The sequence below is a fragment of the Monodon monoceros genome, unplaced genomic scaffold, assembly GCF_005190385.1.
Source record: "Monodon monoceros isolate NGI ecotype Baffin Bay Population unplaced genomic scaffold, NGI_Narwhal_1 Super_Scaffold_2, whole genome shotgun sequence".
In the NCBI taxonomy this organism is placed as follows: domain Eukaryota; kingdom Metazoa; phylum Chordata; class Mammalia; order Artiodactyla; family Monodontidae; genus Monodon; species Monodon monoceros.
Genome location: NW_021703776.1, coordinates 29,233,326 through 29,255,616, shown reverse-complemented (window position 1 = coordinate 29,255,616; position 22,291 = coordinate 29,233,326). Strand labels below are relative to the sequence as shown.

The window sequence follows — 22,291 nt, the reverse complement described above, 5'->3', positions numbered from 1 at the left end:
TTTGAGTAGGCAGAAACTGGATCTCTACTTTCAAGAAAATATGAAACCCATCTCACTTCGAAAACAGAGAAACTGTCCATGAACAATCAAAGCACAATGAGGAGAAAAGCCATGCCTCTACTGTCACCTACTTTATTTTTATATTTGGTGGTAATGAATACTTTGTATTTATAAAAATGTTGTTTTTTAAAACCATAGGCAAAAGCTAGAAATCACTGGAACAAACATGAAAAGCTTTATAACCCTGTATTTATGCATCATACATTTTAGATCTTTTTCTTTTAAAGATTAAGAGGACTTTATAAAGCTGAGAATTGAGACAGACTAGACAGATGATATCCAAGGCCTCTTATATTATGAAGGTCACAATTCTGTAAGATTTGACACAGGAGTTATTCATCAAGGGCAATACGAAGACCTATCAAAAGACCTTGCTACATATAATACCTACTTTTAAGAAATGTAATGTAGAAAATATCCTGAGATGATCTCTTATATTAATTAGTTCATTAAAAGAATAAAATCACCATTTTCCAAAGTGAGTCTAAATATACAGCAAAGCCCACTCTGAATCTCACAAATAAACCTGTCATGCCAATTAATCGCTGTCTTTGAGCAAACACTTAATGCCTTATGGCTCCAATTTTTCTGAAGAAGACTTACAATTATTACTTAAACCATATAATGTTAAACAGGAAAAGCCGTGAAATGAAGTAAATAATTATTAACTTTTAGTAGTAAAATTCAGCACTGTCAATAAAAGTGAGTATAGAAGGAGACTTAGGTACCTGAAAGGCTATCTATCTATACTTAGTAATAAGTTTAGTAATAAGTATTTTAGTATAGTAAATAGTAATAAGTTTTATAGTATTTTACCCCCATTTTCGCTATTTTATACATAAATCTTTTAAAGTTACTCAGGCTTTATGAGAATGCTGTTGCTTTCTAAATGAAGCCTTTTTGAGTTGGTTGTAGGGTTTCCTATCTGTAACATATACAGGCTTAGAAATCTAAAAATAAGTATTTCATTCACTAAACACCTCTTGCAACCACATAGTACTACATACATTGGGAATTTTTAAACTTTCTAATAGTTTTTCAAGCTCGTCCCACCAGTGGAATGAGGGAAGGGGCATTAGCTACTAAACTACGTGAAATAACTACACCTAGATTGACACAAAAGGGCACAGCAAAAAGCACACTATTTCTGAACTTCTAACTGTGCTGACTTTCACTCCCAACCTAATATTAATCTTATTAAAAAAATTTAGAAATTATTAATTATTTCGTTCATTAAAATGGTAATAACAAACCAAGAGGTTAATATTAAATTGTAATTCATTAAGTCTTCGGAAATAATCCAAACAAAATCGTATAACTTGTCTAACTAGCACTGCTACTGCTCAACCTTATAACTAGGTTGTAAACCAAATCACACATATGTATATAGTTATTTTCAATGTGCTAAAAATGGAATGGAAGTGAGACTACATAGTCTTTGAATCTGAAATGAATTTGACAAGACCCATTATGAAGAAAGAATGTGCCCTATTATTTCTGAGGGTTTAGAAAAAAAATTCTGTCCAAATTCCCACTGAAACCCAAGAGTAGATTATGAGATCTCCAGCCTGGCTCAAAGCTGTTTGAAGCATTTTGGAGACTTGCTTCTCTGGAAATCCTGTCATTCTGGAAACACTCTGAAGCTCCCCACTGCAAACCATTCACAGTACACCGACCTGAGATGTCTTTAGTCCCTGATGTTACATATCAACTTGTAACTACTTTACTTCTTAACTGAAGGGTCACTGGGATGCTTCACATACGAAAAATAATGGTACAATGTCTACTGTCTACTTAAAAGTATTTTATTAAATGAAGAGATGAAGCAAAAGGACAAGCTAGTAAAAAGAAAGAACAATCAGCCAGAAATAAACTTACAAGTAAAATATATTTAAGCTGTTGGTTACTGAAGACAGCAAGGAATTCTGATTACTTTTTTTTTTTAATGAGACAAATACAGAAGTTCATGTAGGAAAAAGGGCTAATTATTATTTAACCTCTTAACATGCGGTAAAATGTATCTAGTCCTACAGGCACCAAAAGAAACTACCTTAACTACAAATGTTATAAATTGTATCGTTGCTTACAATTCTGAGACTCACATATGTGGGGACTGGAAATCTGAATGAATAAATCCAACCTCTGTTCTGTGGTTGCTCCTTTGTCAGACAGAATATATTCTCATCATTTTATCACCTGAGGTATGTGTAAAGGATAATCTTCTTGTATCCAGTAAAAAGACTTACTATACCTGGATCTGTGTCACAGTCCCCTCAGTAATCTCATCATCTGCCACCTCTGTGGTCGCAGTCATGGTCACCTCAAAGCTCTGATCATTTTCTGAAACTTCAAGAAAAAGAACAGTTCAACTCCAGAATAATAATGGCAGCTTCTAATTATTAAAAAATACACCCAAGGAACAAGTATGTGATCATCTAATTTCTTAACATATTCCTTGCCAATATATCTACACATATATATGTGTGTATGTATACATTCATATACACATATTTGCTTAACAAATATCTACTGTGCACCTAATACATGCTAGGCATTGTTCTCGGCAACAATAAACAAAACACCAAAAATTCTGCCTTCACGGCACTTATAGCCTAGGGGGAAAGATACAAAATGAACACGATATTATGCTGGAGAAGTATTAAGGAGAAAAAATAAAGCATGAAAGGAAATGTGTTGGGAGTGGGGGATAGTGTTTGGATTTTAGATAGGAGGCCAGGAAAAGTCACCAACACTTGGACTTTATCCATAAAGTCCATATATCATGCAGGTATATTGAGGAAAAGCACTTCAGGCAGATGGAAAGCCAAGTGCAAAAAGGCTCTGAGGTGAGGGCCTGCCTAGATTGTTCATAGGAACAGCAAGGAGGACAGTGTAGCTGGCCAGAGCACGCCAATCAAGATACTGTGTGGGGACTCACAGACCACTGTAAAGACTTTGGCTTTAACTCTCTTCCAATGGGTTGACCATTGGAAGATTTAGAGTAGAGGAGTGGTATAAACTGAGTTTTATTTTAATAGGATCACTCTGGCTGCTAAGGGGAAAATAACCTGAAGGGCAGCACAGGCTGGAGGGAAATCAGTGAAGAAGCTAATTCAATAATCTAGGTAAGAGAGGTCAGTGGCTTGGACTAGAGTGAAGGCAAGTGAGGGTGATAAGAAGTAGTTCAAATTGTGCATACATGTTGATGGTAGAGCCAATAGGATGTGCGGATAAATCAAATATGGAAGTGAAAAGTCAACGATGGAACTAAAGTTTTTTATCTGAGCTACTGGAAGAATGTACCTGCCATTAATGAGATGGGGAAGGCTGTAGAAGAAGCAAGTTTAAAAATGTAGGATGTTTCAGGAGCTCAGATTTAAACATATTCGTTTGAGATAGCCACTAAACCTCTAGAGTCAAGAGAAGTCTGGACTGGAATAAATCTGGGAGTCATTACCAGAGACAGGACTTAAAACCATGAATTCTAGGGAGTGAGTAAAAATGGAAAACAGAAGCAATCTAAGAACTGAGTCCTGGGGCACTCCACATTTAGAGGTTGCGGAGATGTGGACAAGTCAGCGTAAGAGACTAAGAAGGAATGGACAGAGAGAAAACTAGAGAAATGTCTTCCCTGGAAGCCAAGTGATAAAATGTTTCAGGGAGAAGGGAGTGAAAAAATTGTTGAAAATTGTCGGCAGATCAAGTAAGACAAAGACTAAAAAAATCACCATTGGATTTAGCAACAAGAAAGTCTCTGGAAAAAACTAAAAAGAAAAGAAGAAGAAAAAGAAAGTGTCTGGAGACATGGGGAGAACAGTTCTGGTGTAGTGATAGAGGTGAAAGACTGACTGGAGTGGGCTTACGGAACAAGGGAAGAAGAAACGGAGGCAATTCTTCCAAGGAACTCTGATCTAAAGGGAAGCAGAGAAATTGGATGGGAGCCCAAAGTGGGCTAACAGGACATTCTGAAGAAGAAATTATAGTATGTTTATAAATGTTGATGGGAATAATCCAATAGAGAATGAAAAACTGATGATTCAGAGGAGAAAGGAAAGAATTGCTACAACTATGTCCTTGAGTAGACAAAAGGGGTGGGATCTAGTACACTGAAGGGTTGGCCTTAGCTGGGTGAAAAGACAGAATATATGGACATAGATACAAGTCAGTGTGTATCTATGGTAGTGGAAACTTACAGAAATTATTTTCTGGCCACTTAAATTTTCTAGGTAGGAAGCAAGGCTATCAGTTGGGAGTGAAAAAGGTAGTAGAAGTACTGGAGATTTCAGAATGTATTAAACAGTCATCTTAGAGTGGGAGAAAGAACACTAGATAAGTATGGTATGACTAGCAGGCAACATTAAGAGCCCATTTCAAATTAATGATCATAAATTTAAAGTGAGACTGGTCAGCTTACTTGTGCTGTTTTTCTCCAATCTCTTTCAGTTAGCTGTACCAGTATAGACATAAATAGGCAGACAAATTGAACTAGGGTTGTGGTTTCATCAAAGAATGATGAAGTGAGGGGAGGAAAAAAGGATCTGAGGGTAAATGCAAGACAATGATTATAACGATTAACCATGAAAACTGAAACTAGGTAAGGAGGAAACAAGGATACAAGTGAAGGAATAATTTAAAAGTGGCAAGGTCAATGGGTCCCAGTGGGGCAAAGGATCGCAAAAGTATGAGAGGAAGTAATCTGGAAGATACGAATTAGTGGTAGGAAAACAAAATCTGAAGTAATTACAAATAGACTCCAGTTAATATGCAATAGCAAAAGTGGTATGGGAATGACAAATGAGGCCTTGTGAAGAACAAAGGGAATCGGAGGCTTAGTAACTCCAACAATCCTCTAAACGAATAATCACCAAGAGTTTTAACAATGAATAGGTAATGAAATAAATGTGTGTAGATGATTGCAAAAAGAAGTGGTAAGTTATCTACACTGATTAACATGAGGGTTAAGAGAACTTTTAAGGCTCAGATAACTTTTTATCAGTTTTATAAAGCATGTAAAGAAAACCTGAATATTAAAGTTAAATCATTAAAACTAATATTCATCTCCATGAAGTCCAGCATAAATTACTCGTGCATTTAATCAGTCCCAGATGATGGTGATGGATATAGGACTTCATGCTTTAGTGTGACTTTTTTTTTTTTTTGGCGGTACGCGGGCCTCTCACTGCTGTGGCCTCTCCCGTTACAGAGCACAGGCTCTGGACACGCAGGCTCAGCGGCCATGGCTCACGGGCCAGCCACTCTGCGGCATGTGGGATCTTCTGGGACCGGAGCACGAACCCGTGTCCCCTGCATCAGCAGGTGGACTCTCAACCACTGCGTCATCAGGAAAGCCCTGTGTGACTTTTTTAAAATGTAGAAACTTTCCTAAGTTGATTTTATCAACATACTTTTTACAAATTCAGGGAACTTCAAGCCACTCTTCATAAATTCAGTCTTATTGTAAATTAGGCTCCAGAATGTCCTCTTTGGCGATGCTATGACCCAACATCAAATAGCTCATGTGCTTTAATGTCAACACACCATAAAATAGAACAAAATATCGTGTAGTTCAAACCTACAATAATGTTCAAGGCACTCTAATCAAATCAATTAACCAGTCAAAATTTACATCAAAATAATCACTCAAAAATTCTGGCTTAATTCAATATTTTTATTTTACTTTATAACCTGTGGATGTACTGTGCAGCACGGTGACTACAGTTAATAATACTGTACTGTATATTTGAAAGTTGTTACGACAGTAGATCTTAAAAGTTCTTATCACAGGAAAAAAAACTGTATTGACAACTGTGTGGTGAAGGATGTTACTAGACTTATTGTGCTGAACATTTTGCAATATATACATATACATAATGATTTGGTATACATATACCAATCATTATGTACACTTGAAACTAATATAATGTTAATGTCAGTTATATCTGAATTAAAAAAAATTCTAGCTTAGAAAATGTCTATATAGGATTGTATTTGTACAGATAGGCTAATCATGTTCTAAAATTGAGTCATAACATAATAATAGTCAAATTAGGAGAGAGTTTAAAAAATCATATGAATTATCATTAGAAGGAGAGATCATTTAATTAGAAATACACTATGCTTGTATATTCCACAAGTGGAAGCAGTATTAGCAATATTAACATTAACACCATTTCTCAACAAAGTCTCATAGTAAACTTATATAATATGGTTTATTTTCTGCTCAATTCAATAAGCAATTAACTCCAAATACAGAGTACATATTTGCTTATGAAGACATGATTTTCCACAATGAAAACCTAGTCTTAGTTTTCTTCCACTAGATGACGATGTGATCTTGCTTGATGCTGACTGCAAAATAAAAGTTCGTGGATATACCAAGACCCTCCTTTGTGCAGAGAGTGCCCCAACGGCCCTGTGCCCCAACCCCATTGCCAAGGACTAAGATATCTACTCCAGCTTTGGAGGGCCACCACAGTTCAACAAGATTCCATATTCTTTGCTAAACAAACCAGAAATATAATTTAACATTACAGTTGGTGGGTTGTAGTCTTTCACCAACAGTATTCCACCCAAACTACTACATCTTCTTAAAATCCAGTCTACTCTAAATGATCTTGGAATATAAATAAACATTTTAAGAACTCTCTTTGTTCTGCATTTTTTTTTTCTGGCCGCACTGTGTGGCATGCGGTATCTTAGCTTCCCCGACCAGGGATCGAACCCGTGCCCCCTGCAGTGGAAACACAGAGTCTTAACCGCGGGGTCGCCAGGGAAGTCCCTTAAGAACTTTCTTAATGAGAATAAACTTATTAGGCTTCGGTCTAACTTCCATTTAGCCATATACCACATGAAAAGAACATAAACTACAAGAACCGGAATGCCTGGGTATGACCTTAGACAAGTTATTACACCTCTCTCTATACCTTAGTTTTGTCATTTATAACATAGGGAACACTCTCTAGAGAGTGCTTTCTCAATGAGGGTGAATATGCTTCTTGGGAGAAGGTGAAAAGATCTTATTCTCTTTATTAAGAAAGCAAGGACATATATATATATATATATATATATATATATATAGTACATTAAAAACAACAACAGTATATTTGTGGTATTACAATTTCATGGGGGAGAGTATGATGATGAAAAAAATGTCTAAAAATGCTCTCAGGAGTGGGGGGCAATTAAAAAAAAAGGTTGAGAGATTAAACTAGGCAATATATGTAAAAGTATTCAGAGCCATGCCTGGCACATAAATACGCACTCATTAACTGCTGGTTAAAAGGAGGTTTTTTGCACTAAGAGGAGAAAAATAATGGGTCCAAGTCTACCTTGAAATGCCAATTTAACACCTTGGAATGTAAATTTTGATTCAGAAGGAAACTATGTTAATACTCAGTGACTTACGTGGAAGTGCAACAACTGATATGCAAGGAGTGGAATCATCAATACTTTGATCATCCTCAGAAGACAGACAAAGCCTTTTATGTGGAGGTTCAATACTATCTTCTGAGTCTATTTCATCAGCTTCTAATGAAACAAAACAAAACCAAAAATCTCAAAATCTTCAAACCAACAGGAGAAAACAAAATCTTCAACAAACAATGACTGTAAAATAATCTTCTTACTGATTTGCTATGTCAACTAAAGTCAGTCGTGCAAGTGAGACTCACTGTCCTCTCTACGCCTACTGCAGCACCTCAGCTCTTATTCTTATGACAAGGAACTATGAACAAAGGGGCCACTTTTTTTTGTTTGTTTGTTTGTTTTTTGGGGGCCACTTTTTAAAACATCACACTTTTGTGCTGTTGACTACCTGGCTTTCCAAATATTTCACATGTAAAGACAAGGGTCGGTTATTTAATTCACTCACAACATTCACTGAATGCCTACCATTACCTAAGTTTGAGAAACAGAACAATAAGAGATACCCTGACTGTCAAGGAGCTCATAGTACAGTGTAGGAGATGAGTAAACTAACAATTTCAAAATGGTGTAATAAGAACTATGAAGGTGGAATGAAAAGGCTGTTATATGAGCACACAGGCATTTAATTTAGACTGGAGGTGAAGGGAGGTTTCTAGAAAAGGTGTCTTAAACTTCAAAAAGAAACAGAAGCCGGGGGAAATGATTATTAACTGGCAGTAGGAGTAATACATGCAGTCATACTGAGGTCCGAGAAGCTTAAAGTATGTTAGGAATATAAAAATAGCTGTGAACTGCTGGAATACCGCTACATGAAATGTGGCAGGAAATGAGGCTGCAAGGAAAGCTGAGATGATGGAAGGCCTATGTGCCAAGTTAAAGAACCTGAACTATATTCTTAAAAACCATGGGAAGCTTATTAAAAAAAAAACAACAAAAAACTTCCTATACTGTGAGTGAATTAAAAAAAACTTCCAAAAAGTTTGTTCATTTGGGTTTTTCCATAACATCTTACAGAAAAACTCGAACTTTTTGGCCAACCCAATATAATTATGTCAGCAGGTTCTCCTACCATTCTGAGGGCAGTGAAGAATGAGGTTCCCGTCTGCGTCCCGAGTCAAAGTCACAGAGTTCACAGTTTCTACTGTTACTGTGTCAGAATCCTCTTCAACTGTGCTCATACTCAAATCTGTATAAGAACAGGTTTCAGATTAGGGTTTAAAAAATTATTTCCAAGTATGAACATGAAGTAGCCCACAGAACCCTGCCCCCCCCATTTGTATCTGCCTGTAGTATTCTTTATGTGAAATTGCAATGATGCTTCAGGTTTCAAAACGTTTTTTCAAAAGTATAGGGGCTTCCCTGGTGGCGCAGTGGTTGAGAGTCCGCCTGCCTATGCAGGGGACACGGGTTCGTGCCCCGGTCCGGAAAGATCCCACATGCCGTGGAGCGGCTGGGCCCGTGAGCCATGGCCACTGAGCCTGCGCATCTGGAGCCTGTGCTCCGCAACGGGAGAGGTCACAACAGTGAGAGGCCCGCGTACCGCAAAAAAAAAAAAAAAAAAAAAAAAACAGTTTATACCAATTATTTAGAATTAGCTGTAATAATCTGCAAGAATCTAAATGCGATGATTAATTAAAAACCTACAGCATTTACTTTTTTAAGAGTTGTTTTTATCACATCCAATGAAAGACAACCTGTTCCAAGTTGTCTGTCATATCAGCAAAAACTCACACCACTTTTTAGTTATTTTTTATTGGCAGCTTTGTGATATAGTCAAATAGGTGTTTAACTTCTGATTCTTTACCAGAAGACCCATCACAACTTTTCTCTTAATCTAAGAATTACTTCTCTAAAACACTATTTGCAAGTATTTAAGCTCTATTATTATCTGAAAAACAGGAACACTAAATAATTCTTCCTGCTGTTTTTTTCATATTGAACAAGTACATATATCTGTCACTGACCAAACTGTTTTCCTAACAGATATGGATCTAGGTCTTATTTTGAAATAGAGAACTGGATTTTGCTTAAAGTGCCTTTACCTGTTATTTTACACATATATTTTTTCCCTTTTGTTCAGACAGACTGAATAAGTAGCACTTTGAATACAGTGTCTCATGGCTGACAGGGGGAAATGCCCTGAATTGTAATCAATGGCCTGATTGAAGTCTTTGGGCTTACCTTGTAATGTTCAATGAAGTTCTTGCCTCAATACTCAATTTTGGTCTTGTCCACATACTTTTTTACCAACTAAATAATACAGAGGACATAAGCCTTGATGTGTATTAATCATTCAATATTTATTTGGTTGCTATATACAAGATATTAGTCTGTACATATATTTGCCATTTACACAAATGCATTTTCCCTTAGCAGAAAAACTTAAGAACTATTAACATTTACATGGTGAAGATCTACTGATTCACTCAAGTTCTACTGTACAAATTACTGTTTTAAAAGGACATCATTCATTTTACAATGGTAAAGATGCCATTCCCCAATTAAAGATAAGTGGAGGTCATGATTTAGTTATGACTAAAATTTGCAAATCATGAGGTAAGGTCCCTGGAACAAAGGAATGCTTACCTAGAAAACAGATGGATCAGCTATAGCCCTTCCCACAGAATCGAGTTGCCTTCCCTTTGCCACCAGCATCACTTTCATGTTATCCAGATTGTTTCTCCTCCATGTTCCTACCTCTGCAACACTCTGAAAAAGTAACAGCATTATACAATAAGGCTTACTGAGAACAAACAACTGTGTGCTAGCAGTACGCTGATGACAATCTAGCCTCAAGCCTCTGTGATGTCTCAACTAGAAGAGGAAGGACAAAACCAGAATTCTTCCGTAAGTAGACCTTTTGGAAATCAGCCTCTGAAAGAATTCTCCAATGAAGGGCAGAAATGATGGGATCCTATGCCTACTAAGTCAGTTTATAGGCAGTTTCTCAGCCCAAGTTGCCCCTCATCAGGCAGTCAAACTTTCTCGGAAAAAACAGGTTGAATTACACCAGTGGTTCTATGAACTGTAGGTCTGGGTACATGTAACATGACCTAGGGTGTATACCAACCAACAATACCACAAATATTACCAGTAACTATATTTTTCTTTATAACAATTAACATCTCTCTTTAAATGTAGTACCATATTTCATCTTAAAGCATTAGAAACTACATAATATCTGTTAACAGCTCTGCCCAGGGATCTGTGGGAAAAAAGGAATCCTAAACAATCAGGCCAGAAAACATAAATTACAAGAAAGCTTTTGAATGTATTGTGAAACTTACAAAATCTGAAATGATTTGATTTTTTTAAAAAATTTATTTATTTAATTTATTTATTTTTGGCTGCATTGGGTCTTCTTTGCTGTGCTTGGGCTTTCTCTAGTTGTGGCAAGCGGGGGCTACTCTTGGTTGTGGTGCACAGGCTTTTTATCGTGGTGGCTTCTCTTGTTGCAGAGCACAGGCTCTAGGCACATGGGCTTCAGTAGTTGTGGCACTCGGGTTCAGTAGTTGTGGCTCACGGGCTCTAGAGCACAGGCTCAGCAGTTGTGGCACACGGGCTTAGTTGCTCCGCGGCATGTGGGATCTTCCCGGACCAGGGCTCGAACCCGTGTCCCCTGCATTGGCAAGCGGATTCTTAACCACTGTGCCACCAGGGAAGTCCCCATGATTTGATTTTTAAAGGTTTCTTTCAATAAACTTCTCATCTTCATCCCAAAGGATCAACCGAAAATTAAAAAGCACAGCAAGATTTAAGGTTCAAGGGGATGTTTCAGCAAAAACCAATGATTAAAATTCTCATTTTTGCAGTATTCTAATTAGAACTCCTCTCTAGGATGGGTATCTTTGAGAACTGCTATATATAAATAAGTCTGTAGTGCAAAAGGTACAGATCCTGCTAGAGAAACATCCAGTCAGTTAACAGATTTCATGTTGTTCTCACTTCAGAATCCATTAAAACGTTTAAAAGCTGGTTTGTAAAGTAATACCTACTGTAGAAGATGGAGAAATTAAATGTTAAAAAAAGAAAAAAGAAGTTAAAACCACCCATAAACTTGCCAAAATCATACTTCACTCTTGTTGATGTGTGTGTGTTTGTGTATGAGGCTATACTGTAGAAGCAATTTTATATACTGCATTTTAGAGTTCATTCACATTGAAAAATGTGAAGGAAACCAAGCTAGGTATTTAACTGAAGTTTTCTGTATCGTTTAAAACCTCCACTGCATAAAAAACATGACGTTATCCAACAAATAGCCTATAACTGGACATTTACATTCTTCCCAATTTTTCATTTCCGTAAAACACTGAAACATTCATACACTATTTCTTTAAACAATATTAATTACTGAAAATTATTAGATCAAAGAATACAACAAAATAAGCTTTTAAATCATGCTGCAGTCTATTTCCCAGAAAGGATGTACAAATTTATATTCCAACCACTGAGGTGTAAACTCCACTCCTGGTAGTAAATAAAAATACCTTGCCACTAGTATTTTTATTTAAAAAGAAACAACAAAGCAAAAAAATAACAAACCCAGCACAACTCCTCATGTGATAGGTACAAAATGGTTACTGGTTTAGTAATTTAATGACTGTCATCTTAGGACCCAAATTAATCTAAAACTTCGGGAAAAAGAGAAAATAAAGGTGGATTTGAGAAGATATGGTAAGATACAAGGAAAGGTATCTTAAGGTAAGATACAAGGTAAGTACAAGGAAAAAGAAGTCTGAAATAGCTAGATGAGAGTATTTCATTCTTGATAACCTGTACTGGGGTTAGAGGTTGATCCCATGCAGTGTACTAGCTTTATATCAGGAATCTAGGTTCATTTTAAAAAGTCTGATAATTCATGTTAGAGATGAGTAAATGCTTCTACACTGCTTTGCAAATTAACTAGCATATCTGTTCAATCAACAAATATATATCACATGTGCAATGTGCCAGGAACTCTCTAGGCACTGGGATATAGTGGCTACTTTTTTTTAACCCCAAAGATAAGCTCTTGACTTACCTTCCTGGGGTTTTTCCCCTCTTGTACTTACAGCTACACAGTCTGGATTTAGTAGTATTTAAGAAACTCACCTAATTTTATTTTTAATTTACTTTTTAAGGTAACACATTTACATGGTTCAAAATTCAAAAGGTAAAGGTGAAGTCTACTTTCCACTCTAGTTCCCTAGACCCCCTGCCTGGAGGTAAACAATGCTGTCAGCTTCTCAAGCCTCCTTCCAGTTATTTTACTCATATATGTCAATATATTCCTCCCCGCTACATACACTTTTTATAGAAATAGCATCATACTACAAATAGGGAAGCTTACCTTAACGGCTACTTTATATTTCTTCATCAGCAAGTACTGTAAGCCAGCCAACAGATTAACAGCAAAGTCCCCAAGGTGGGACCTGATTTGGCCTGGCAGGAGGGGATTAAAAAAGAAAGCCACTATGGCAGAGGCTTCCGAGCAAGGAGAGTAGCTGAATTTAAGGCTGGAGAAAAAGACAGGGGCACATCTCACAAGGGCTTATAAATCCTTGGACTGTTTTAAATTGGGAAATATAATTTACATTTTGAAAAGATCATTCAGACTGCAATATGGAGAATGGATAAGGGAGTAAGTCACGAAACAAGCAGCTGTCCAAGAGATGATAGTCATTTGGAATAGGTGGCAGAAAGCAAAGAAAGGAGCTTGGACAGAGGATTTATTTTGGAGGTAGTGTTGACAGGATTTGCTGAAAGTAGTTTAAGAGATGAGGAGCTATTTCAAGATGATTCCTACACTTTTGGCTTGAATAATTGAGTTTGGGGGCACTAGAAGATATTTATTCAATATTTTTATTACTGTTAATATTAACAAGTTAAGATATACAGCACCCAAATGAAGATGTCAAGTTGCCAGTTGGAAGCTGGAATTCAACAGGCAGGGATTAGACCTGTAAATTTGAGTTAGTGGCATGCAAATTGTTTTTAAAGATAAGATCACCTAGAGAAGTTAGAGAAGACAGCCTAGAGTTCTGAAGCAGAAGTCAAGCAATGCACAAACAAGGAAAGGAGACTGAGAAGGACCAGCCAGGGATACAGGAGGAAAACTAAGAGATGTTACTTAAAAGGCTTGAGAGTGTTTTTCAAGGAGCATTAAGTAGTTGACTGTTAAATACTGCTGAGAGGATAAGATGGAGAAGTGACTACTTGATTTGGCAATAAGTAGAACACTGCTGACCTACTGGAATACAGAGAATTGGAAGTACGGAAGGTAATACAAAACAGGTCTTGTACAAGGTTTAGCTCTCAAAGAAAGCAGAGTGAGAAGATCTACGGTAGAGTCAAGACAGCTGTTATTTATAGGAAGAGTACATCTGTATTTTAATACGACTATTAGAGTAACTGAAAAATGTTGGTAAATAAATCAACTTACGATAGTAAGGTACAAAGTTGAGTAATTTAGGGCCTTGTACTGTAATTCATTATACGTGAAACTATGCTTAACTTCAAAACCCGTTCCCCATTTGGTTTAATAGGGAAATATATCAGGAAGATCTCCAATTCTAACATCAAAATTTTGGTTCCCTTTGGGGCAAATAAATACACATCATCAGCCTATTTTTTTTTTATAAACATTTTTTTTAAAAGACAATCTACATATTTATTTATTTAGGCCACACCTCGAGGCATGTGGGATCTTAGTTCGGCTCCTGCACTGCAAGCGCAGAATCTAACGACTTCCCTGGTGGACCACCACGGAAGTCCACCATCAGCCTATTTAGATCTTCCTTTCTTTCTCTCAAATGGGTTATACCATATGCACTACCTTTTTTTAACCAACTAGAAGTGAGAACATGAAAGGAAAAAATTTTAACAGCCATTTTAATTGGTGAAATGGCATTCTGGCACGTTTCCATCATTTGGTGGATATCTTAATGCCTTAGTAAAATCAAGAAAAGAATACCTGAAATGTGGTACAGAACAGTTATTATACTCACATTTAAATGAGAAATGTATTTGTTTACATTTATAGCTCTCAATGAACAAGATGACCCTACTCAATGTAGAACCAAAAAACCTACTCTTGGATCTGTTAGTTAACACAGACTTTAAAGACATGAATCCTTTATTCTACTCCATTCCAGTATTGATGTAAAGTTTTTATTCATTAGATTATCTTAAACTGGTATTTACATCAATTGAGTCTACATAATTGTCCTGGTTTATCAGGCAACTAAGTGTCATAATCTTCTAAAAACTAGATCAAACCAAGAAAAGTGGCATTTCCTCCTGGTTTTGGGACTAGTTTCTGTAGATAAATGTTTACTGGTTCCCAAGCACAGGACTAGTACAAATGGGGAAGGGTAGATTCTATTATTAGAGATCATGAGAAGCACAGAGCTAACACTTGCTGACCCTTGATGCTTGAAGATGTGATTCTTCATTGCAAGATGGGATGAGACTACATGGTGTGAAAAACATTCAGTACTATAAAATAGTTTTATAAGGGGAAATCAAGCAAGCTACAGAACGTAAAGTACCAGAATTTTACTGGATGAGGCAAAGACTGAGAAACACTAGCTGACGCAAAGTTTTTGGCATAATTCAACTAATAAGGCAGTAAGGACACATTTAGTTTTCAGATGTCTTTTTTCCTGCCCCAATATAATAAGAAAATTACTCATTTTCCTTTTTTTTTTTTGGTGATAATCTTCCAAACCTTTCAGCCATATATCAACATACCTATTTTTAATTGTTTTTACGATACTGTGATCATACTGTCACATTTTTTATAACTTTATTTTGCACTTAACTTTATGGGGAGCATTTTCCGATATTACTATTCTTCCATAGCAATTTAAATGGGTACATGGTACCTAAACTTATCTAACCATTAACCTATTACTGAACATTTTTGTTTTCAAGGTCTTGCTATTATAGACTCCATATTGGCCACTACCATACCTTAGGTGGTACATAACTAACGCCTTAGGAAATGCTTGTAAGGGGATTTGCTTAGTAACATACAATAAAAAATCTGAAAGATATGTTTTGAAATATTTTTTTTGAAAGAATGAAAACTCTGCTAAATAGAAAGTCTTAGTGAAGACTTTCACTAAGAAGAGAATAGGTAACAAATTCCTGGACTTCCCTGGTGGTGCAGTGGTTGAGAATCACCTGCCAATGTAGGGGACACGGGTTCAATTCCTGGTCTGGGAAGATCCCACATGCCACGGAGCAACTAAGCCCGCGTGCCTAGAGCCCATGCTCTGCAACAACAGAAGCCACCGCAGTGAGAAGCCCGCGCTTGCCACAACTAGAGAAAGCCCGCATGCAGCAACGAAGACCCAACGCAGCCAAAAATAAATAAGTATATTTTTTTAAAGTAAAAATAACTTAATAAAAAGAAAAAAAATTCCTATATCCTGAACATGGGGACATAGAGGGATATCAGGAAACAGACAAAGCCACAGACATCTTAAATATTGATTTTATTAAATATAGGAATGAGGTCACTTCACAGTTGAGGTTGAATGCTTTAGACTATGGTCCCAGGGGATTTGTTCTTCTGTATACTTTGTGGAAAAGTTTGAGAAAGAGAACTATAAATGAACATACAAGCATACTGAATTAAGGTACCTAACTAATGTTCATTATGGCTTGGTTTTAAGATAGTATGACTATATACCATAAAACATCAATAAAGATATTAACAGGGTTTATTATAATAGGCTTTAATTGTTTAAGATGTTGATTTCAATTACCAACTACTGAAAACAATGACACTATTAGAGTAAAAAAAATTACTTGGTAGTATCATTCATTTCAAGGTACAGCATTTCATACCTGGTTTGGCAATACAACCATATTGCTTATTAAAAAACAAAAATGTTGTCTTTTACCCGGTGCATGATTTAAGAGCTATACAATGTGTATTTGGCTACATTTAAAGATTTCAGCCATTGAAAACTGAGCCCTTTAAGCAAGGCATCATCAGAAGCTCTTTAAAGGTAATACATTAGCACTATAGTTCTGATATACACTGAAGCCAATTTTTAAACCACACTTCTGCAACAGATACTAAAATACACATAGACAGTAAATAAACCTAAAGAGCATTTTTTTGCTGCCTAACACCTGATGGTCAAAAAGATTAGTTTTGACAACCGGTTACTTGGAAGAAGGGCTTGACAACACAGTGCACACAACTAAAATAACAGCTAAAAAAATGGCATAAGGTTAACACACACACACACCCCGCCAAACAAAAAGACAATTAAATTGTTCATAAAGAGCTCTCCAGTGTGCTTTTTCATGACAACTTCTTTCTGGTATTCATTGGTGGAATGGGATCTTTCTATAAACGTGAAAAAGGAGACATGATAGACAGGTTTCTTCTTTTATTTAAGTTTATCATTTACCTTTACGGAATCAAAACAAAAACAAAGCCTACTTGTGATTTCTATTACAAGCATCCTCTTCACAAAAGGAAAAAAAGTGAAGGGGAGAAATAATATGAAAGAAAATACCACATACATTTGATAACTCTGTATTTTATATTTAATGCCCTTGGCAATAGGTTTATCACTTTCTCAGGTCACTGCGTAGCATTTAAGGACAGAAAAGGCTTTGGAGCTGAATTTGCAAAGCATTTAGAAGCATACCAATTCCTAAGGAATCTTCTTATATGAGGGGAAAAAAGAAGGTGCTAAAAATGATGGTGGTAAGAAAAAACGATTAAAAAAGAAAACTCCATTTTGATGAGGCGGGTTAAATAGTGTTAAATAGACAGCCTCTATATATGATATTAAAAAACTGGAACTCTTCCTAATCTTTTCAAAGTTTTGATGTCTTTACAACAAAACACAGTTCCCACCCCCCCTCAATATTTTAACATCTATGTGCCAGGCTGTATATTCCTAGGGACACTTGTTTCACATTATCTTACTCATCCTCACAAGTGTTAACTTAAGTCAGTGTTCTCAATGGAGCATGAAAACAACAACTGTTTAAAATAATGAGATGTTATTTTCAGGACATACAAGCTTATTACAACATTAATAAAAATTAGGATCTGTAGTTGTTGGAGAGATAAATAAGTGAGCAGAAAGATAAATATTATGTGGGAGAAGTAAGGACTAGTTTTGTTTTTATTTCAATATTAACTAGTAACATCTAGCTAACCTTACAAATACACTTATCTCTCCCGCTGCCTTGGGGTGAAATGAGGTAACTTTTCTACATCTTAAAAAAAGCCTGTAAAAAGAAGAGAACTTGGGAAAAAGAAAGAAAAAAAAAAAACTAAAGAAGACAACTACCTTCTTTCGGGGTATAATTTTCTACCAATAACCATTTCCCGTGACTGCTTCCCCTCAAAATACTTCTAAAACCTGAACACCCAGAGAAAAATGTTTATATAGCATATATTTATGCATGGAACTGCTCAAAGTGTGGACTTAAAGTTCTATATAAGTATGCAATGCCCAGTACTTACTGATTAACTGTTGATGAAGACAGGGCAATAGCATTTTGGCTCCACCATCTAGCTCAACTGCAATCAATTAAAGAGATTCACGGAGAATATGCAGGTTCTAGATCAGTCCCAAAAAGCATATTTTGGGGTGAGCCTATCAACTAAAATAGTAAAAAAAAAAAAAAAAAATTAGCTTTTTTGGTGGCACATAAAGTACTTACTTAGTATATGGGAGTTAAAATAAGATTATCATAAAACATGAAATATTTTTTCTTCATAACTAACACGTAATTTTTTCCCCAGAAATGATCAGGCTAGTTTTTGTCCCTTGTGAATGAAGGGAAAAAAACTTTATTCCCACACGAAATTTTAGTCAAACAGATTGACAATTTTTGTAACGGTAAGGAACATAAACTTAATTTCTCCCTGAACCTTAACTAAGTCTCTAAATCTTAACCTAATAAATGTATCTTACCACCACTACAGCATAACAGTAAAAAGGTAAGTTTTTGGTGTATTATCAGCACGGTCTTTAAACGTTTAAATGCTGGTAAATTATTCAAATTACTAAATAAATAAATAGAAAAAAATGCAGTGACACACAAGTTATTTGAAACACAAGTTTAAGAGCAGCTCAAAGAAAAAAAATCTGAAGTAATGGAAAAATATGAAAATCCTTCCCTGAAAAATAGTTTTTCTGTCTGTAAAACTTTCAACACAATGCAAGAATGTCTTACTTGAACTGGAGCTTAAAAGCTATAAATGGTTGTCTTCGGGAAATCAAAATAAAGGTAAAATCGATAAAAGATAAAATACTTCCAAACGGTATTACTGTAAGTTTAAAATACTGAACATTAGGAAGTAATCCTACAGAATACGCTTTTTGTCAAATGTCCCAACAAGCAGCCTCACCTAGGGTCAGAAAGAAGGTGCACAACGATGAATCAAGTTACGAGAAAATAACCATTGAATGTGAATTTCCAAATTCAATCAGGGAAAGGGAGCCCTGACTTTTACATTTCACAGATTAATCACCTCTCCTTATCTACACCGAATTATTTTTATTCTAAAAACACATGCTGTACCATTCAACTGCATAGAATTGGCCACTTCTACCCTCAAACCTATGCCGCAGATTCCCTAAAGATTCTCAAAGTCTATTTTAAAGGACGAAGAAAATTAAAAATTTTTAAAACTTCCTCGGAGCTCGTCAAAATACGACAATCCCTATGTTGCAGGCTCATTTTCCTGTTCTCTGCCGGGTTAGGTCTGTCTCCCCGCACTTCAGCTCCTATCTTTCCCTTTTAAAAGAGACTCAGGCTGACAGTGATGGTTCGGCCAGCAACCCCGATCCCTTCCGCTTAGGCCATGAACAGCTGAGCGAGAGTGAACCCCAAAAGGTGGGAGAAGAGTCGAAGAGGCGAAAAGGTAAGAGGAAAAACTAGGGGGTGCGGTGGGGTGGCGCGAGACAAGCCCCAACTCTCTCGATCCCATCCAAGCTCACCTCTCCTTCACCGTACCAAATAAAAACGAAAAGGTAACAAAAACGTAAAAAAGAAACCCTACGAAAAAGCAAGGAAGGCTTCCTTACTCTCGGGGTTCCCGGGCCCGAATCTCTCGCCAATCTCCCGGCCCACCCCACCCCACCCCCAGGGGTCCCGGCGCCATTTAGCTCCTCCGAAGCCGCCGCCATTTTCCGCCCCCGCCGGATCGCTAGCTGTGCCTCGGCGGCTGCTCGCTACCCTGCTCTGCAGCCCACGCCACCGCCACAGGCCCGGCCCCGAGAGGGAGGCCCTGGCGTGAGCGTGCGGGGACTGCAGCTTCAGCGTCACGAAGGCCCAGCTCCCACCCCGCCCGCGGTGCCCGAGCGCCGGCAGCTTGCGCCGGCCGGCGAGAGCAGGCGGGCAACAAGGGGGCCGGACAGGCTCCACTGGGCGGAGCGGCCCTAGCGGCGCCTGGGACCTGAAGCTTCCATCGCACTTACTTCCTGTTTTGGGTCCGGGCACTTTGGAAGAACCAGGATGGAGGCTCCAAAAAATACCAGGATGGAGGAAGCAGCCACGGGCAAGAGTGGCTGCAGCTGGAGTGAGCGAGCGCGACAAGCCACCGGAAACGGAGCTACGGCCGCGCCCCGCCCCCAGCCCCCGCCCGGCCTCCTCTCCCTGGGGGCGGCCCCGCGCGCTGGCCGCGGCGTCACTTCCGGCCAAGTCGGAGCGCGAAAAAAGGTCCTTGGTTATTTGAGCTTTGAGACCCGTCTGAGTGGGAGTTTTTCGTTGTCTGCTCTTTTCTCCTCTTCCTACAAGGAAATAGGTACTGACTGATGCCATGAACGAGGACCTTATTTCTTTGGCGCAACTGTGGTTTTCCTGGCTCGGCGACAGTTGGGCCTCGCCAGCCGACTTTCGTAATTATTCTGGGCCTCGGAGCGGAGGGAGCCTCGCGTGTGGAACTGTTAGAAAGCGGGGTCTGGGTGTGCAGACGATAACCGGGAATTGTATGTCTGGCTCTTCTGACTTGGTCTGCCTTGCCGTAGGCGCGTAGAGGTGTTACCCGTTGGGCGTATGATGCAGTTCTTGGTGAAATGTATCCTGTGTGAATATGCTGTTCTGTAGTGCACAGTACGCCTTATAAAGCACGGCTTTTCTAAAGTGGATGCCCTTCGGCTAGCCTGGGGAGCTTTCAGGGAAGACCAATACTCGGCCCCGCCCCCAGAGAGTCTTTAAGCTTCCAGAGACTCCTGCAGAGAGATTTTTGTTTTGAAAGAGTCCTGAAATTTTTTTTAATTAATTTTTTTTTACTGGAGTATAGTTGATTTACAATGTTGTGTTAGTTTCTGCTGTACAGCGAGTCAGTTATACATGTACATATATCCACTCTTTTTTAGAGTCTGTTCCCATATAGGTCATTACAGAGTTGGGAATAGAGTTCCCTGGGCTATACAGTAGGTTCTCGTTAGGTAGCTCTTTTATTTAAAGTAGTGTGTATATGTCAATCCCAATCTCCCAAAGAGTTACGAAGATTTTAGTGGTCGGAACTCTGTTACAACTCTTCTTAGGATTCATTTCACTTGTTTATAAAATTGATTTATTGTACGCTGCTTTTCTTTTGCTAGTGGGATGAGAGGAGTTTAGAAATTAGATTAGACAAATGTTCTTGCATCCAGCAACTATGTGTAGGCTTAACACTACATTGTCACAGTGGGAGTGTAGTGAGCATCGGTTGTAAAGGTCAAATGAAGGCCGTCAAGAGTGTGTATACTACGTCTTGAATTGGTCTTAACTAATGAAGTTGATTATGCTTAGTGATTTCTTTTCCTCTCTTTTGGCTTTAAAAAAAATGATTTTTGCAACCCCGGTTTCTTTTGAATACAAAATGTAGTTGGAAGACTTCGTGAAAGTGACACTAATTCATTGAAGAAAGGGGAAAAAGTACACACTGAAATGGGTTTAATTAGATAAATATTTGTTTCGATTTTAAGCCAAATGTACACAGTTTTCACCAGTAGTCCACATTATCTATTCTTTGGGGTAACTGTCTCACTCATAAATGTTGCATTTCATAAAAGAGAGTGTAAAACGAAATACCATCACACACCAATTAGAAGTGCTAAAATCCCAAACGCTGACAACACCAAGGGCCCATGACGCTTTGGAGCAATAGTAACTCTCATTCATTGATAGAGGGAATGCAGAATGGTACAACCACTTTGGAAGACAGTTGGTGGTTTCTTACAGAGCTAAGCACATTCTTACCGTGTGATCCATTAATTGCTCCTTGATATTTACCCCGAATAGTTGAAACCTTACCTCCACATAAAAAGCTGCGCAGAGATATTTATACCAACTTCATTGTAATTGCCAAAACTTAGAAGCGACTAAGATGTGCTTCAATAGGTAAATGGATAAACTGTGGTACATCCATACAATGGAGTATTCAGTGCTAAAAAGAATTGAGCTGTCGAGCCATGAAAAGATATGGAGGAATCTTAAATGCATGCTACTAAGTGAAAGAAGTCTATTTGAAAAGGCTACCTACTGATTCCAACTATCTGACTTTATGGAAAGGGCAAAACTATGGAGATAGTAAAAATATCAGTAGTTGCCAGGGTTTGAGGCCAGAGGAAGAGAAATAGGTGGAGCACAGAGGACTTTTTAAGGCAGCGAAATGATTTTGTATAATGCTGTAATGGTAGATACATGGCATTATACATTTATCAAAACCCATACAATGTACAGCACAGATAGTGAGCCCTAATGTAACCCACGGACTTTGGTTGTTAATGATATATCAGTGTTGGTTCATCATTTGCAAATAAATGTACCACTCCAGTGGGGTATGTTGATA

The 22,291-nt window shown here is 37.7% G+C and overlaps 1 protein-coding gene across 5 annotated transcripts in view; it reads right to left on the bottom strand.

Moving 5' to 3' along the window:
- DMTF1 (cyclin D binding myb like transcription factor 1) overlaps window positions 1–20,061 on the bottom strand; it is a 43,927-nt gene extending 23,866 nt beyond the window's left edge. Inside the window, exons 1-7 of one of the 5 annotated variants that reach the window (XM_029233123.1) lie at window positions 19,932–20,041; window positions 17,969–18,108; window positions 10,072–10,194; window positions 9,667–9,735; window positions 8,555–8,671; window positions 7,465–7,587; window positions 2,312–2,406 (exon numbers count right to left, since the gene is read on the bottom strand). In XM_029233123.1, coding sequence (XP_029088956.1) covers window positions 2,312–2,406; window positions 7,465–7,587; window positions 8,555–8,663 — 327 coding nt within the window. In that variant the 5' untranslated portion in view covers window positions 8,664–8,671; window positions 9,667–9,735; window positions 10,072–10,194; window positions 17,969–18,108; window positions 19,932–20,041. Of the gene's footprint in view, window positions 1–2,311; window positions 2,407–7,464; window positions 7,588–8,554; window positions 8,672–9,666; window positions 9,736–10,071; window positions 10,195–17,968; window positions 18,109–19,451; window positions 19,486–19,931 lie in introns of those variants that run through there. The other 4 variants (XM_029233125.1, XM_029233126.1, XM_029233124.1 and 1 more) reach the window with 4 other exon arrangements.
- Between the last annotated feature and the right edge of the window lie 2,230 nt (window positions 20,062–22,291).